Here is a 16,981-nt window from a genome sequence, read left to right on the forward strand (position 1 = left end):
AGGGTTGCAATTATGTAGAGTTGGCCGGCTTTTGACTCCCACTTTGAGGATGTTAAGGACTTCTAATTCCTCATCTCCCTATAACCTCCACAACCATTTGATTTCCAGACGTGAAATGAGTGTGTTCCACTATTATCTTGGAATTTCCTTCCAAGTTGCTCACACTCATTTTGCAAGTTTGATACTGGCTGTTTTGATGTTAGCACCTGTGCAGGCAAAGATAACTATGGCAGGATTACTGCCTCAATGAGAGAGAATGTGAGGCCCCATTGGTTGTGAGATGCACCCTGATTTCATATATGTTAAAATGTAAAATATGGTAGCATCAGTGAAATATGGTATTTTTGACTCTAGCAGCAATAGGACTTTCTAACTGATTAGATATAAAGGTGAAGTCAAGGATAGCTCTAAAGTTTTTGGTCTAGGCAACTGTAAGGATGAAATTCCCCAAATGTGGTGGAGGGGGAGGCATCTTGTTTGGCCTGTCCAGTGTATATCCTCTGTTGTGCAATTATTGATAAACTGGGGGGGAAATTTGAAGGGCTCAAATGTTCAGTTTCGTCTTATTTTATTGGATATATTTTAAGACTAATAAAGTTGTCATGAAGATAAAAAATATACCATTAAAACTTCCTCAAGATTGGCAGATTATTTTCATAAGTAGCCAATTATATTAACAACAGTTCTTTCATTAAAAATAATAATAATAAGATTAAGTATCAGCTCCATAGGCTTAGAGGGAATAGGCTTTAAAAACATGAACCTATCAACAGGTCTAGAAATAAGACAAACTCAGATATCAAAATAGGAAATCCTGTCTTTTCAAAAATTATCGTTATCACCTTTCTCTGATACAGCACTGAATCACACAGAAAAGTCCACATATGACAAGCTTAAAAATGAATTTAAAATGTTCTAAAGAAAGATGTGTAGTATACATATAGCTATAGATTTTTTGAGGAAATCTTTCAGGTACAATCCTTGACAACAATTTTTTGAGAAAGACATTTGCAACCCATGTATGTGAAATGACGGAATTTATGATTCCCATGGAAAGCTTGTCCATTTAACTGAGAAAGAGGTTACCTGATCTTTTAGAATTGTTGATTAATAACCTAGAAATGTGTCCTGAAGATTGGCCTCATGGTTTTGTCAACAAAGCCAGCATAGATCAGGGCAGATGCATCATCATAGAGCAGTGTGCCTTTGTGGGAATGGGCATCTGAAGGAATGTGTGGCACTGGGGAAGAGCATATAGGCACCTGCCTCACCAGCCATACCAATTGAATTGACCACGGAGGAGGCGAGTGATGAAACCAGACTGCTCACACACTCTTGGATGTCTCAAACACCTCTCTGTGCACAATACTATAGGTGATGCCAAGTGGGAGAATCCCCCAACCCAACCCCGATCACTGAGCATTTATCATCAAATGAGACAATTATTAATCCCTATATGACTCAAAGACTGGCTTTTTATTACCATGTAGAAAATGAAATTAATTTTTTTTCTATCTTGCTTTTTGTCAAATTAAGAGCACCATTTCTTAAAGAATATTCTGACATGTATCAGCTAATGTTAACAGATGATGCATAGGGAAAAATTTCCCTAGGTAAATGTTTTGGGGATATACTGGGTTAAATTGAGTGAAATGGGTTTCTTTGGTTCAGGGCTTCCAAAAACCTAACTAATGTGCTTTGGGAATTTCCACGAGCAGGGTATAATACGTGATATTTCCTCACATATTTTATCTTAGGTCCCTTTTTCAGTGGCCGTCTTGTGGGGCTGGTGCTTTGCTTGTCTTTTTTGTCACTGAATCCCTGGTACCTAGTATGGAGCCTGACTCTAGGAGACACTCCGAAAATATTTGTGGAATAAAGTAATGAATTTGCTGGTTGCCCGGTGACCTACCTGCCAGTTGTCCGTTAGCCCTTTACAGAACAATAGAAGACTAGGCCGTGATTCTGCCTACCTCTTGTGCTGTGTGCTGCTGACTGGGCAAGTTTGCACCAGCCTTAGTTGCTCTCTATTTCTCTTTGACTAGGCAAGTGCAGAAGGGCATCAGGAGACATTCCATTCTTGCCTGGTCTACTCTCTCCATCCTACCTTCTGCCCTCAACAATCTCCTAGGTGCCTCCCCATCTTCCTCGGGGAGCATACAAAGGTTACCACGTCAGCCAAAAGCTAGGGTTAATGCCCCAGCGTGAGAAATGTGAGTCACTTCTCAACAGAACAAGGAAGCCGCCTGAGCAGTGTGTGGGTCAGGAAACTGTTGCTGAGCATTGCGGGGCCAAACAGAAAGCTTCTCTTTTAGTTGCACTTTACTTGACCTGTGGGTAAACAAAGACTTTCTATTTCTAGAAATCCCATTGTTTTAACCACTTTGAGTTTCTTTTGTAAACTTAAAAGTCCATGTCTTTATGCAAGGCATTTACAGCTCTGTGGGCCCAGTCTGAACGTTTTTGTCCCTTTTCTGTGTTCTCCTTACGTGTTTTGTTCTCATATGCCACACACTCTTAGCTATCTGAAATTCAGCCTTTTCTTTAACAATGTAGGACATTAAAAACAACTGGAAGGTTGTAGTGTGAGTAGAATTTTCATTATTGTAGAGAACTTGATAATTGTAACCTCTTTAGGGAAGGAATTGAGAGCATATGATTCTTCAGTCTCATTCAGCTGGCTATGTGCTAGGGGCCTTGCAGCGTTTAAAAACGTAAAAATAAACAGTTTTTCAATTGCTGTCCTTAAGGAGATTTGGAATAGAGGGAGGAAAATAATGTTTACAAAATACTTACTGTGTTCCAGGCTATACATCTATATACGATATTGATATATCTATCCATACCTATATCTGTTCACAACAATATTATGAGGTAGGTATTGTTTTCCCTCTTTTACAGAGAAACTAGGGATCAGAGAAGTTAGGGAACTTCTGAGATTCATTTATTGAAAGTAAGTTCTCCCAAAGACAAGAGGGTAATGTTAAAGTTCAGAGAAATTGGCTACCTTTTGGTATTCCTTTATTTAAACTAAATTCTTCCAGTGATAGGATGATAATGTATACTATTGGAAAGATATATGTGAAGCAGAGAATCCCATGGAGCTTCTGAATATGCTGGTGAGTTTAAAAATACCCACCTTTCCTTTGTCTTCTGGAACACCCTCCTGTTCTTTGACCTTGGGCTACTCACTATACTTCTCAGAGGCTTCATTTCTTCATCATAAAATAAGGATAGTAGCATCCTCTTTGCCTATATTACAAGTTTTAGGTAAAGTAATAAATAGAATAATTGAGGTAAAAGTGAAACTCTTTGGTGGCGTGTAAATATAAGGTATTGTTGTGACAAATGGAGTTCTAAATAAAAATGCCTGTGATATGTTTGGGGTGCATGTAACATACCTCTAATTTTTTTTTTAATGTAAGTTTTGCTTCCAATTTAGGCTTAATTTTCAAGGAGAGTGAAAAGTAATCCATTTTTTAATTATCTGTGATTCAGTCAACTTTTTTCTTTTAATTTTCAAAACAGAGAGGGCGTGTGGGGGGAAATGTTAACCACTGATGGGACACTCACTATATACAGCATTAGATGTAGAGAGTGTGGAGGATATTGCAGAACTGGAAGGCATGATTTCTGCCCTAGAGGGGATTAAAGAACACAAATAAATATATTTTCTTCTATTCTTATCTGTCCTACTTATCTGAGATAGCTACTTTGCTAGAGAGAAATTAGATTTTGATATAATAAAGCCATCCTTTGAGCATTAGAATTTATTTTCTTTTTGTAATTCAACACAATTGCTCTAATCTAGAGAAATTTGGCAATATAAGACCAGGTTTTAAAATCAGAAATGAAAACTTGCAAATCCATTTTTCAATGTTATCAGAATTCATGTATTTTTTAAAAGGCCAGATCTCCCCTGAGTTAGCTAGTGACCAGCTTTTTAACATATTTTATTTTGAGGGAAGTGGGCATTTTGATTACCAAGTACTGGTGTTTACATTTCAAACACTTAAAAAAGATTGTCATTTTGCGGAGTACGTAAGTCAGTGCCTTTATATAGTAGACAATCACTGATTTTGTATCAAATTATGTGCTTTTAAGACTTTGCTTTGTTTCTCTCTAGTGGATGACACTGTGGTTGCTATTCCCTATGGAAGCAGACATATTCGCCTCGTCTTAAAAGGACCTGATCACTTGTGTAAGTAAACCCAATTGTTTTCCTTTGAGTATTGGGAATTTTAGTCATTATTATTTATTTTTTGTTCCCAGAAGAGATTAACATACAGAAATACAAATCTTTCTACTCTATCATAATATGATATTTTGAGTCCTTCTGTTTATCTTTTGGTTGTCTGATGAGATAGCGGAAACCTCTGTGGTAATTATCTCTAACCACAGTCATCCTGAAAAATACAAAATAGATGCTCCCAATGGGTTGTTGATGAGCTAAGCACATGTTTATGCTTTTGTGAATATTATTTCCCATTCTCTGTCTTTTTCCTTTCCAATCAATCTCGATCTTTTTCTTGCCTCGCCTCTCCTTTTTTTCTTCTTCTGCCTTCCAACCTTCCCTCTCTCTCCTTCTTCTTTCTCCTTTTCTTCCTACTCTCATGTTCCATTACTTCGTCAATTTGGGGAAACATAGAAACACCAAATAGCCTTGACTCTGTGGCATTTAAAGAGAGTCACTGTGGTATAATTAAACATCTCATGTATTAAAGACAATACAAGGCCCTAATATCTTGAAGATAGCTATTGGGATTCAAGAATGAAGGATAATCATAAGCCCAAACATCAAATGGTAGCATGGCCCCACCAGAGTTTGTACAAGAATTGATCTTCAGTCATGCCAAGCCAGCAGTACACAGCCACAGCTTTTTTAATTTTTTATTACTGTTTAGTGCTGCTTAGATGTAGACCTATAAATTACAAGCAGAAAATTATAGGCTATAAACCAGGAAGGGAGTAGGAGAGGATATGCTAGTATTTTCTGCAAAATTCAGTTTCACTGAAAGACTTCATTTCAGTTGGTCCCTTGAGCATTTCTGATCTCCTCCACTGCGATTGTTCCTGGGTTCCCCAGAGCCATCTATCATCTTCTGCTCTTTCTCGCCTCCCACACACACGCCTAAGAAACTAATTTAGGTAGCAAGCATTATCTCTTGGCAATTGGATTATGAATGAAATCATTCCAGAAAGATAAACAAGCGGAAGACAAATTGGAGCCTGGAAAAGTTCAGATAGCCTACTGTAGTCTTTCTAAACATAAAAATAAATACATTTCATGGGAGAGGTGGGATTTGAAGGGTCATGTGAAATAAAGGAATAAGTAAGGTACGATTCAGACAAAGCCAAAAGATGCTGATAAGTCACCTTATATGGATCTAAGTTCTTTGGATGAAGAACACCCCCCCAAAATATAGAGTTCACATGTCAAAGGATGATATATGTGTGTACGCTATTACTGTTCAAATGATTTGTTTTTCCCCTTGAGAACTGGACAGAGGTATCTGCTGGTGTAACAACCCCCTTCAAAAACAGTATTTTTCTGAGCAGCGACAGGCTAATTTAAAACATCCAGGCCAAGACGATCATCAAGTAGGGGACTGACTCCTGGTTGCAGAAGAGAGAACCCAAAGGAATAGATGTAAGAGGAAAATTCATTTTTATTAATGTATTAGCCTCCCAGATTTCCTAATTATGTGATCATTAAGAAGCTAAAGAACTGGCCCTGTTTGGTTTAATTATCCCGAGGCTTTGATAGGTAAAGCTGTAAATGATATTCATAAATAATGAAAAGCAAGGTGGAATCTGCTTTTTTTCTCCAACCAACATATTGTTGATAACATAAGTGTAGCTAAGGAAGTTTTTGTTTTGTTTTTTGTATTTGGAATATAATTCAGCAAAATGAAGATGTGAGTAAAGGATGCCCTGTTTCTCTTGCAACTCTTTTGCCCTTCACTCCTAGAAGCTGGTCCTGTATGGGACCAACCTTAAATATTTAGGGCCAAACCAGAACAGAACTAGGCAGTCTGGTCCAGCCCCAGTTCAGCTTTAATCAGAAGTACCTTGAGAAGGACAGCTGGGAAGCCTGGTGATAAAATTGAATCAGATGCTAAGATCAGACTTAGACCTCCAAGATTTTTCCAAAACTAAGTTAGTTTACGTCCTGGATGTATTTCCACAAATTAGTGCAAATACATGTAAGGCAGCTGGGGGAATGAAGGCTAGAGGGGAGAGACACAGTGCTATTGCTTTCCTCTGATGACAACAACATGGTTCCCCCATTCCAGCATTCCCTGGATATGCCTTATTTTCTTCTGTGAGGCCCTCTCTGCACTGGGGCAGGGGATGGAAGCCTGACCTACTCCCAAAGAAGGGCTCCACAGACTTCATCTGAGGGTCATGGCGTTTAATTGGACACCAAAATTTTCCACATGTTGGTATTCCTTGTAGCAGAGAACTTGAAGTAGACAAAATCTAGAATAATTTAGTACAAATACTTTAGGTACTTTAGTACCTCCAGAGACCTTAAAATTGTCCTGAGCCCCAGAACCTTAATCTGTAAAAGATATAAGAGGGGAGTTATTCTGATTGAATGTGGGATAGGAGACATAGAGCCCCACCCAGGCACCCCATCTTTCTGCTGAAGCACCACTGCCAAAACCAAGGGTTCTTATATAAGTTTTAGAAATTGTTACACTTAGTCTATCTATCTTCCTTTATGCACCAGGCACTTATTCTAAATCACCTCTCAGTCACTTGAGAATTTAATCATCTCTGAAACACACATCATAATTATCATCATCCTCAGCATGCTCTGATTTCATACAATGAAAGATGCTTCACAGGCCTTGTGATTGGCCAAACTCAGATTGGAATGCTCCAGAAATCAAGAAGTTCTTTCTGTCTTAAGCACTTATGAAATATCATATATGTACAGAATACAGAATTAAGTACCAAAAAGGATTTTTAAAAGAGAAAGAACTAAAAAGGATAGTTAGTTGGCTCCTCGTCTTTATGTCACTATAGTTTCTTCATTTTTAGCAATAGCACACATACAGTAAGTAACCACAAAGTATAAATAAATACAAGGCAATACAGGAATATAAAGCCACACAGGTGCTAGGGGAACTCAGAGATGCACCCTGGGTCTCATAGAGGAAAAAGAAACCTGTAGAATATTCTAGATTGAGGGCTGTAAAGACTGAAATTAATAAAATATGTATGGGGATGGTTTAGTCAAAGGAATAGGATTGTGGTAAAGTGGTGTGCCCAAATGAGGTCATCTGGGAAGTCAAAGATTTTTTGACAGGGAGCTTTGAAAGCTTGGCTAATGAGTTTTGAAATGATTTCATTTGCAGCATAAACTCCTATGTGATCCAGAGGTGCCTATATATTGTGTTTACATCACAATTTCAATTTTGTCAGCCGTATGAAGAATTATACTTCTCCCTTACATAGCTCTAGATTCTGTTGCATGGAACGTGCCTGCACGTGGTCTGTGGAAGCCCTGGGAACATCTTTTTCTCCTCTTCATGTGTTTGATTATGTAGATCTGGAAACCAAAACCCTCCAGGGGGCTAAAGGTGAAAACAGTCTCAGCTCTACAGGCACCTTTCTTGTGGACAATTCTAGTGTGGACTTCCAGAAATTTCCAGACAAAGAGATACTGAGAATGGCTGGACCACTCACAGCAGATTTCATTGTCAAGGTGAGCCCATTTAGGTACCTTGTTTTCAAGCCACATCCAAACTGATGTTACTTATAAACTCCTGGAGAAAGAGAGACTTTGGGTTTTGACATAGATTTGGAAAGCCTTTTATCCAGAAAGTATATAATTCAAGGGTTTTCAACTACATCCTGGACTTTACAGGAACTTATGGTATTTTTACGGTCCTAAGAAAATCCTGTGTATGTGTATAATTTAATAAAAAGACTCAAAAAGCCAACATATCATTAGTTGGGGTATATAAATTGTTTTATTTTTAAAACAAGTTAGGATACAGTCATTAACTCACATAAGGTGTCCTCAGTCAAAGAGAAAGACAAACTAATGAGCCGTAGACTTGGTCATGCTTCCAGCTGTAAGTTCTGTTTTCTCATGTACTGGCAACAAGACTAAGTTGTTTCCTTCTATCAGAGCTTCCCTACTCTTCAAGGTAATATAAAACACATTGCTGGAAGCAACGTACACATTCTGTAGGAAAAATGTACACACTAGAAGAACATTTGGGAATCACAATAAAATAAAACATATTTTTTCCTTCAGTAGGTCAGAAGGACCTGAAGGATTTCAGCTGTAAAGCTGTAAAACTTGTAATGTGTCCAGGACTCCATAAATTTTTCATCAGGGACCTGGAGCCAGAGGACATTTGATTTAAGCTAAGGCTTGATGACCCCATGGCAGTTGGAAGTAAGAATGCGTATAGGAAAATGTGATAGGCGGTGAGGTTGGATGGAAGAAGGGTTCCGGAGTACTGTCCTCTGTCTTCATCCACGTGGTAGCTCTTTTTAATCCAGTCTAGATGCCAGTCACGTGAATGTGAACAAGAAACTACAAACCATCAGAGATAGCTCATGATAGAAATGATGTTGTACAAGCAAAAACAGTAAAAATTAAAAGATATCTTTATTTTTTGAAGCCCTTAGAGTACTGTTGAATAAACCATTTATACTGATTTCCCTAGTGGCCTTGCAAGAGTTAACTTATATACTGAAAATGTAGAATTCGATTCAAGTACTATTATTCACATTTGAGTAGTTCACAGCGTTGTCAAATGCATTTCACATATCCAGCTGCCTTCTGCACATCACCACTTGGATGTCCTGTAGGCACAGCGAGCTCATCGTGTCCAAAACTGAACTTGTCTTACCCCAGAAATCTACTTTATCTTTCTGATTTCTTGTGGAATATTATGCTATTTACCCAGCCAAGTCAGAAACCTTTGATTCACACCAATTTCCCCTTCTCCTATACGCCCCTAAAGGCAGACATTAAACTTTGTCAGTTCTACCTCTATACTATCTCTCGAGACTATTCTTTCCTCTCCATCCTTGCTGCCACTGTCTTAGTTTAGGCCTTCGTGTTTCTCTCCTGAACTAATACCAGGGACTCTGAATGAGTTTTGCAGCCTCTGATCCATTGTCTGTTGTCTTCAGAGTGAGTTTTCTAAAAAACCATAACTTTCCTCTTCGTAATCCTGTATTGCCCCTCACCTCCACTCATTGCCTTGGGATTTAAATGCAAATCCATAGCATAGCATCTACTACTTTTGATAATCTGGATTCTGTCTACCTTTCCAACCTGATCTTTGATTTTTCCCCTTCTATTTCAACCAATTGAATGGTTCGCAGGTCCCTCAACATCTTGCGCTCTCATAAGCCATTACCTTTGCATAGTGCTGTGCCCTCTGTCTGCAAGGCTCTTATCTTTTTTCCCTCCATCCTCTTCACTAACTCGTACTTGTTCTTCAGGATTTCCTCCTTCCAGAAGCATCCTGTAGTGTAACCCCAAATTCCTGTTTACGTTACATTTCCCTACTATGTGGCCCTTGAGGGCAGGGACTAAAGCATATTTGTCTTCATGTCTTCATAAGAACCCAATAAGAACCAACGGGCTGGATGAATAAAGGACTTTTGCCACACACAGCAACTGCTGAAGTAGGACAGATGCTGACATCTTCATTTTACCTGCAAGGAAACTGAGCCTTGAGTGACGTGCCCAAGCTCATGCAGATGACAAGCCAGACCAAAAATCACATCCTTCTACTTCTAGCCCAGAACTCTTTCCAGAATTCTGTGTTGCTTCTAAAAGTATATTGTTTTCTTCTATATGTAAATACACATATTTAAGAAAAAATGGACTTTAAAGAAGCTTTTCCTAGACACCTAGCACCTGTAAATGTCTTTGTTCAGAAACACGCTCAGCTATCATTTTAGTGATTTTTGCATTATATAACCTACCTATTTTGTGACCTGCCTTCAGGTTGCAAATGAGAGGAAATTAAGGTTTCATTAGAAAATACTGGAATCAAATAAATGTAAAGTTATTCTGAAAAACATAATTTTTAAAATCAGTTCACTCAAAATTGAAAATGAGCCAGATAATTTAAGAAGATATAGAAAAAAAGAAGAAAATTACCTTTTTTTCCAGTGATTCACAATGAAGAAAGTTTTTCTTCCCTAATTTTCCCCAGGAAATAGCTGAGAATGAAAGATTACCATTTGATTACTTATCATCTTTCATGATTTAGGTGCTTAGATACTATACACATAGTTTATAATTTAGTTCTCAGTATCATTCAGTGTAGTCTCTTTTGCATTACACGTTAATTTAAACAATGACTTCCTTTTTGAATGAGATACACGGGAATCAGAATGGTCATTTGTCAACATCTCCATGGAGTTGTATTGCCAAAATACCATTTTTGTTTATTTAAAAGGACATGACATTTTTTTGCACAAAAGGAAGATTTTCTCACAGAGAGAATTGTTATATATTCGCATTGGCTCCAAAATCATGTTTTGGAATCTTTTTTTCTGGCCACCTTAAAAATTGGACTAAATTCTTATCTTGCTTCCTAGGGGAGCATTTTCTAAAAATCTAAACTTGATCCATCAGCTGTACAAACATTTTTGGCAGTGCTAGTGTACAGTGGTAGAAGGAACGAGTGCTCTAGAATTTGCTATCTTCTCCTGCTTGCTGAGTGTGGGACCTTGAGTGCATCACTTTACCTCCTTGATCCGGTTTAGGCACTTGACAAATAGTAATAAGGGGCCAACCCCATTGCCTAGTGGTTGAGTTCAGCGCGCTCCACTTCGGTGGCCTGCGGTTCACGGGTTCGGATCCTGGGCACGGACCTAGACACTGCTCATCAAGCTAGGCTGTGGCGGCAACCCACATGCAAAAAATAGAGGAAGATTGGCACAGGTGTTAGCTCAGGGTGAATCTTCCTCAAGGAAAAGAGGAAGATTGGCAATGGATGTTAGCTCAGGGCCAATCTTCCTCACCAAAAAGAAAAAAAGGAGGAAGATTGGCAATAGATGTTAGCTCAGGGCCAATCTTCCTCAGCAAAAACAATGGTTAATAAAATACCTACCTCCATAGAGTCTTTGTGAGGAATTGAATGAGATAGTATATATAAAAACGGATAGAACCAAATTACTTCCTTTCCATCTTTTTGAAATGCTTTACTTCCAGTCAAACATATCACAATTCTCTGACTACACAATGGCAGAAAGCTGCTTCTCTGAAGGTGGTCAGAGGCTGATCAATTTACAAGTGGTATATCCAGGAATAATTTGGCAGGTGTAGCTATTCAGACAAATGGACGTGAGAGCAGACTGGCTGTGACATCTGTCATCACATTAGTTGTTAGGGACAGTTGGCTATTGGCTGGTTGACTGGCTGACGTAGTATCCCCTTCCTCCGTTTTCGTGCCAGGTGCTTTTTTCTGATGCTGCAGACCCAGTGAAAGATAATGACTTCCCAGGTAGAAGAGAGTCTTTCTCAGTCATAGTCCATCCTTTATTAGAATGTCCAACTTAACTCTACCTGTGAAAGCAGCTAAAGTGTATGCATACGGGTTCAGTCTGTACCCATTTTAAAAATTTAAGAAGAAAGCCATATTAGATAGAAAAGTGACTGATGAGTACCTAAGCCACAAAAGTAGCAGAAATATATAGCAGAATAGTAAATGATAAGCATACTCAGCCCTAAGAACACAGACTCACAAGTCATGCACTAATAACTAGAGAGCAGTTATTTCCTACAGAGGATCATTTACTAACTGCATTACATTTTCATCGTTGGGGAATTTGGTTGGGAAGGTTGGCATCGTCCCAGTTGTTGCCGAAGTAGCTCGTTTGAGTTCTCGAGGGAATAGAAAGCTCATGGTTTCCATTTGCATCAGTTCAAGTATTAGGCAGAGAGAATGCCTTCATATTTCCTTCTGGACAGGCTTGAGCATGACCCTGTACATAATTCAGCACCCCAAAAGTGTTTTTATTATGAGGGGACACGATAGGAGGAGCCCCTGGAGAGAAATCACACATGCAAAGTTTGGGGAGTTCACTTCATCAAGTAAGTTTATAGAACTTCCGTGTACATCCTTCTTTTAGGAGATGCTTGATGCCTGGGGCAGATTGACTTTTAAATATGGTATCTGCCCTCTCCTAGTTTACGATGCCATTTGAGAGATAAAACACTGAATAGGAAATTTTGAAATGGTGATGCGTATAATTAAGTACTAAGACAAGATGGGCAGATGGGAAAATCTATAGATACTCTCTGCAGGCTACTGTCATTAAGAAAGCCGTTGTGAGACTTGGGCAGACTGTGAATCTTGGGTGGGATCAAAATAATCAATTCTCACAAATAATAGTTTTAAATTCTAAAAGTATTTGAAACAACCAAGATCAGTAAATAATTCCTTTGTTCATTCATGCATTCATTTATTCAGCAATTTTTGGATACCTACTATGTGTCAAACATTGTAGATGATGCCAAAGAAAGAGTGGTGAGCAAGATAAATGGTACCAGTCTTCATGGAGTTTACAGAATATGGAGGAGAAAGGCAATAAAATAACAATTATATCAACATTAAGTATTTGTAAACACTTAAGTGCTATACGGAAGCTCTTATTATTGTTGCGTATTTTTGAAACTCCCAAAAAAAGCATTTTAAAATATTTTTACAGTTTCTTGAGGATTTGCTATTGCCATCAACCTCCAGAAAAGCCCAAAATTGAATCTAGTAGACCGAGACGTTTAATAAACAGATTCACCTGTTTTCCATTTTGTCCATTTCTACCATTTCCAAGCCCTCCCAAGCCATGATGTCCCTGACTGCCCCAAGAGCAGTGTGACCAAGTTGAACACCATTGTGGGTCCCAGCCCAGAGGCTCACAGTGGCGGGTCTGCCCACAGCCCCCTTTTGCCCACCTCTCCTCAGGCTAGAGCAGCAACTCAACTGCAGCCAAGGCGGGTGGAGGGAGCCCTGACTGCCAACCTCACCGCTGGCTCATCTGGGGCAAAGGTTTCTACATCAGTGAGAGAGAGGAACCTAGTTGGGGAACATCCCAAGGCTCACAAATTACCCTTTTGCCAACTGAGAAGAAAAAGGCGTGTTATTCCAGAGTGCTTCATCTGGGAGAGCCTTTGTGTACTTGATGAAGTCTTGCGTGTGTTTGAAATGTCTCCTTGATTCCTTTGATTTTACATGGACTTAAATCTCAACCATTATCCCCACATTTGTACTGCCCTGTGGCTCTATCATGACAGTGTAATCAACTGCTATGGAAAGTGACCAGTTTTTGTCTTTTCCTTTACTTTCAGTGTGAGAAGTCATTATATTGAATTAGAAAGACTGAGCCATTGTAATTATAGGAAGAAAAGCTTGGTTCAGAACATTCTTTTTCCTTATTAACTTAAGGAGGTCAAAATTACACACGCCAGATGTGTTTAGCTCCCTAAAACAAAACTCTAACGTGTCCAACTGAAACTTTCAACATTCTCTTGAGGACTAGAAACTGATATTTGAGGATTTAGGGTTTATGAAGCTCCAGAGCTAATGATAACAAGGGTCCCAGTAGCCCGGAATTAATAAAGCCAGAAAAGAGGAACGTGGTGGCTCATCTCTGTAAGCAACAATTAGGCCATCAAAGTTAGACATCAGGTTTACCTCTTGTTTTTATTTTAAACATTTTTTTCTACTTTAAAATGAAAAATTAAGAAGATACTAAGAAAAGAGGTTCAAGGATATGGCTAAAGATAAATGCCTATATCTTCACATCACTACTGAGGAGATTGCTTGGTACCATGAGAAGAATGGCAGCTTTACAGCCAGGCAGACCTGAATTCAAATCCCAGCTCTACTATTCCCTAGCTGTGTAGCCTTGAGGAAGTCACTTAACCTCTCTGAGCCTCATTTTTCTCATTGTAATGTAAATGTGGATGGGCCGGGCCTGTGGCTTAGCGGTTAAGTGCTCGCACTCTGCTGCTGGTGGCCCAGGTCGGATCCCGGGCGCGCACCGACGCACCACTTTTCTGGCCATGCTGAGGCCGCAGCCCACATAGAGCAACTAGAAGGCTGTGCAACTATGACATACAACTATCTACTGGGGCTTTGGGGGAAAAAAAAAAAGGAGGAGAATTGGCAATAGATGTTAGCTCAGATCCAGTCTTCCTCAGCAAAAAGAGGAGGATTAGCATGGATGTTAGCTCAGGGCTGATCTTCCTCACACAAAAAATAAATAAATAAATGTAAATGTGGACGATAACACAAAGTAGTTTTAAGATTAGATTTTATGTAAATAAAATGTACCCTGCATGCGATAGGAATATAATAAGTGCTGGTTGTTGTGGTGGTTGTTACTGTTATTACTAAAGGAGGAAGGTGACTATAGACAAGGGAGAAGCAGGAATATTATCTGGGTGGAAGGAGCCACACAAGATTTTGTGGCCAGAGATTTGGTTACGTCATGATTGGTTTTCTCTATTTGAAATAACAATGTCCCTGTTCATTCCTAGTCTCTCTACAATCTGGGCATAGAGTCTCAGCGTTTATGCTCATTATGCATCATTTTCATTGAACTCATTAAGAACAATATTCTTTTTAAGCTGCTTGTTTTCTTTCCTTCAACATGCTCCATCTTGACACCAAAACTTGTCATTCATTCCTTCCTCTTAGGGCATGTGGTGCTTTTATTGGTAACTTCCAGGGAGCTGAAAAAAGGCTCTGCTCCATCTTTTTGCCTCTTGAACTAGGCCAAGAGATAAGCCCAGATGCTGTAGATATTCTAGACCAAGGTTTTTCCAAGTATTTTCATGTTATATCCTCCTTATTTTGATGTTTCTCCCACTTTCCTAGGACTCAGTTTAATTTCTACCATCCCAAAAGGGACCCCTGTAAAACAATCCATCTCTCTGGATCTAAACAAATTTTCTTGTCTTCTCATTTTTTCCTGGAGATTGTGTTCAAATGAGAGCCCTCCGCTAATAGCTTTTCAGCATGATAACCACACATCCCAAGAGAGCCATAGGCTTTTGTGAGCCTGAAAAAAAGAGCTTTTCCAAAGAATGTGATTAATATTACATCCCTAAGCAAGCAATTAGGTATCCTGTACCTGACACATAGGACTGAAAAATATGAATCTGTAGGCCGTGCTCCCTTTTTGTGAAAGATGCTGTATTGCTTCAGCTGTTTTTGTTTTAAGGTGGGGAATTGTATCACTGTTTATTCTAATTAGGAAAGACCTGGATGTTCTGTGGGTCAGAATCCCAGCATAATATGAGATATTCTGTAGCTTTTCTTTCTTCTTTCTCTTTTCCAGCTCTTTCAGACTTTCTGAGAAACATTTCCATATTCTCATCCAAACTCCAAACACTGATCTAGGGTTTAGCACCTATTCCCTCTTTCTTCTGTGTTCCTATTTTCCCCTGCATCGCAGATGCTTAATCCAGTTGTTAACCTCAGTAGCAGAAAGATAAGAATATCTTTTTAAAAATCTGATGGCCAAATCCATCAATTTATCCTAGATAAAGAGCAGCTGGGAGGATGATAAGACTTGAAAACATTAACAAAGATTTAGGCCACATGATTCAGCTGACTCTGCTGCTTCTCTAATAGCTGTAACAGAGTTGGGGTAAGAGGTGGTCCTCTCAGTTGTCCATGGAACTTCCTTTAGTATAATAAATTGTCCAAGCCTTGTCCACCCGTCTAAATGTTGTATGACACGTCACTCTGTCTTCATGAAATCAAGGCATTGTTCCTGTTAGGTACTGTCTCCTTCTCTTCCAATTTGAGTATGTCTTCTCAACCTGATACTTTTAAGAACCGTTATAGAATTATTGCCTCAAGTCCCTCCTTTTAAAAAAATAAATAAAGTTGTAATTTCCATAAGCATGTGTTTTATTTGAAGTAATTGCTTTTAAAATATAAGTTGATGTTTTTCAAAGTTTGGTTCTTAGACCATTGATATTTGAATTGCCAGGATCTCTGGGCATGGGCCCAGGAATTTGCATTTTAGCAATCTTCCAATTGGTAACTTTGCACGTTAAAAAATACGAATCACTAAATTGCCGGGAAACTCCATGTATGTCTCTAACTGGGAAGAGCTACTTAATTCTTTAACTCTTTTTTTCTTAACCAAAGACAGGATCTTTCATTTTTTTGCAGCATATGGTATTGATACTTCTCTTAGAACAAATTTTCTATCTCTGAACCTATATTTAAAAATCCACGTAATTTTACCTGTTATACCAGAAAGGTTGAAAATAGAAGAAGAGAATACATGGTTTGGGATAAGATCCTACTGGAATCGCAAGTATCCCTTGTTCTGTGACAACAGAGCTGAGAAGGTGATGACAGTGATGGTGTATGCAGGGACATGTGCTGGTTAAGTGGTAAGATAGGTGATATTGCCATTGCCACTCCTCTCCCAATGCAGTCCCTCACACAGCCTGTGACCATCAGTACTACCATGTGTCCTTGTCCAAAGTTGCAAGAGACGTAGAAAGCACTGCCCTGTCACACTAGTTTCTCTCCTTTGCTGTTGTCTTCCGCAGATCCGCAACTCAGGGCCCGCTGACAGTACAGTCCAATTCATCTTCTATCAGCCTATCATCCACCGATGGAGGGAGACGGATTTCTTTCCTTGTTCAGCAACCTGTGGAGGAGGTAATGGGTTCACTTAGCGTAGGAACTGTTGGCTTCTGAGAAGGAAGACTTGGCTATTCTAAGAGTACAGTCACCTCAGCATGGAAGAAAATTAGTGCTGTGGTGGGGCAGATCTTTTCTTCTGAAGGGAGCCAAATCCTGAAACCATCCTGCAAGGCAGATGCTTCAATCTAGATGCCCCATGAACATTTTCTGGCCGTAGAGTCCCTTTAAAGGAAACAGTCTTTACTCCTTTCCTTGATTCCAGGGAAGGCCAGGACAAGAAATGTCATAGGTTGGCAACAGCTTGGTCTTGA

At 39.1% G+C, this 16,981-nt stretch overlaps 1 protein-coding gene across 3 annotated transcripts in view; it reads left to right on the plus strand.

The window, feature by feature from the left end:
• The window catches only part of ADAMTSL1 (ADAMTS like 1), an 855,592-nt gene that overhangs the window by 623,008 nt on the left and 215,603 nt on the right, over window positions 1-16,981 (plus strand). For all 3 annotated transcript variants that reach the window (XM_058565859.1, XM_058565860.1, XM_058565858.1), the window contains exons 7-9: window positions 4,127-4,201; window positions 7,560-7,717; window positions 16,574-16,685. In XM_058565859.1, the coding sequence (XP_058421842.1) occupies window positions 4,127-4,201; window positions 7,560-7,717; window positions 16,574-16,685 (345 nt within the window). The remainder of the gene's footprint in view (window positions 1-4,126; window positions 4,202-7,559; window positions 7,718-16,573; window positions 16,686-16,981) is intronic.

Source organism: Diceros bicornis, chromosome 22 (genome assembly GCF_020826845.1).
Source record: "Diceros bicornis minor isolate mBicDic1 chromosome 22, mDicBic1.mat.cur, whole genome shotgun sequence".
Classification (NCBI taxonomy): domain Eukaryota; kingdom Metazoa; phylum Chordata; class Mammalia; order Perissodactyla; family Rhinocerotidae; genus Diceros; species Diceros bicornis.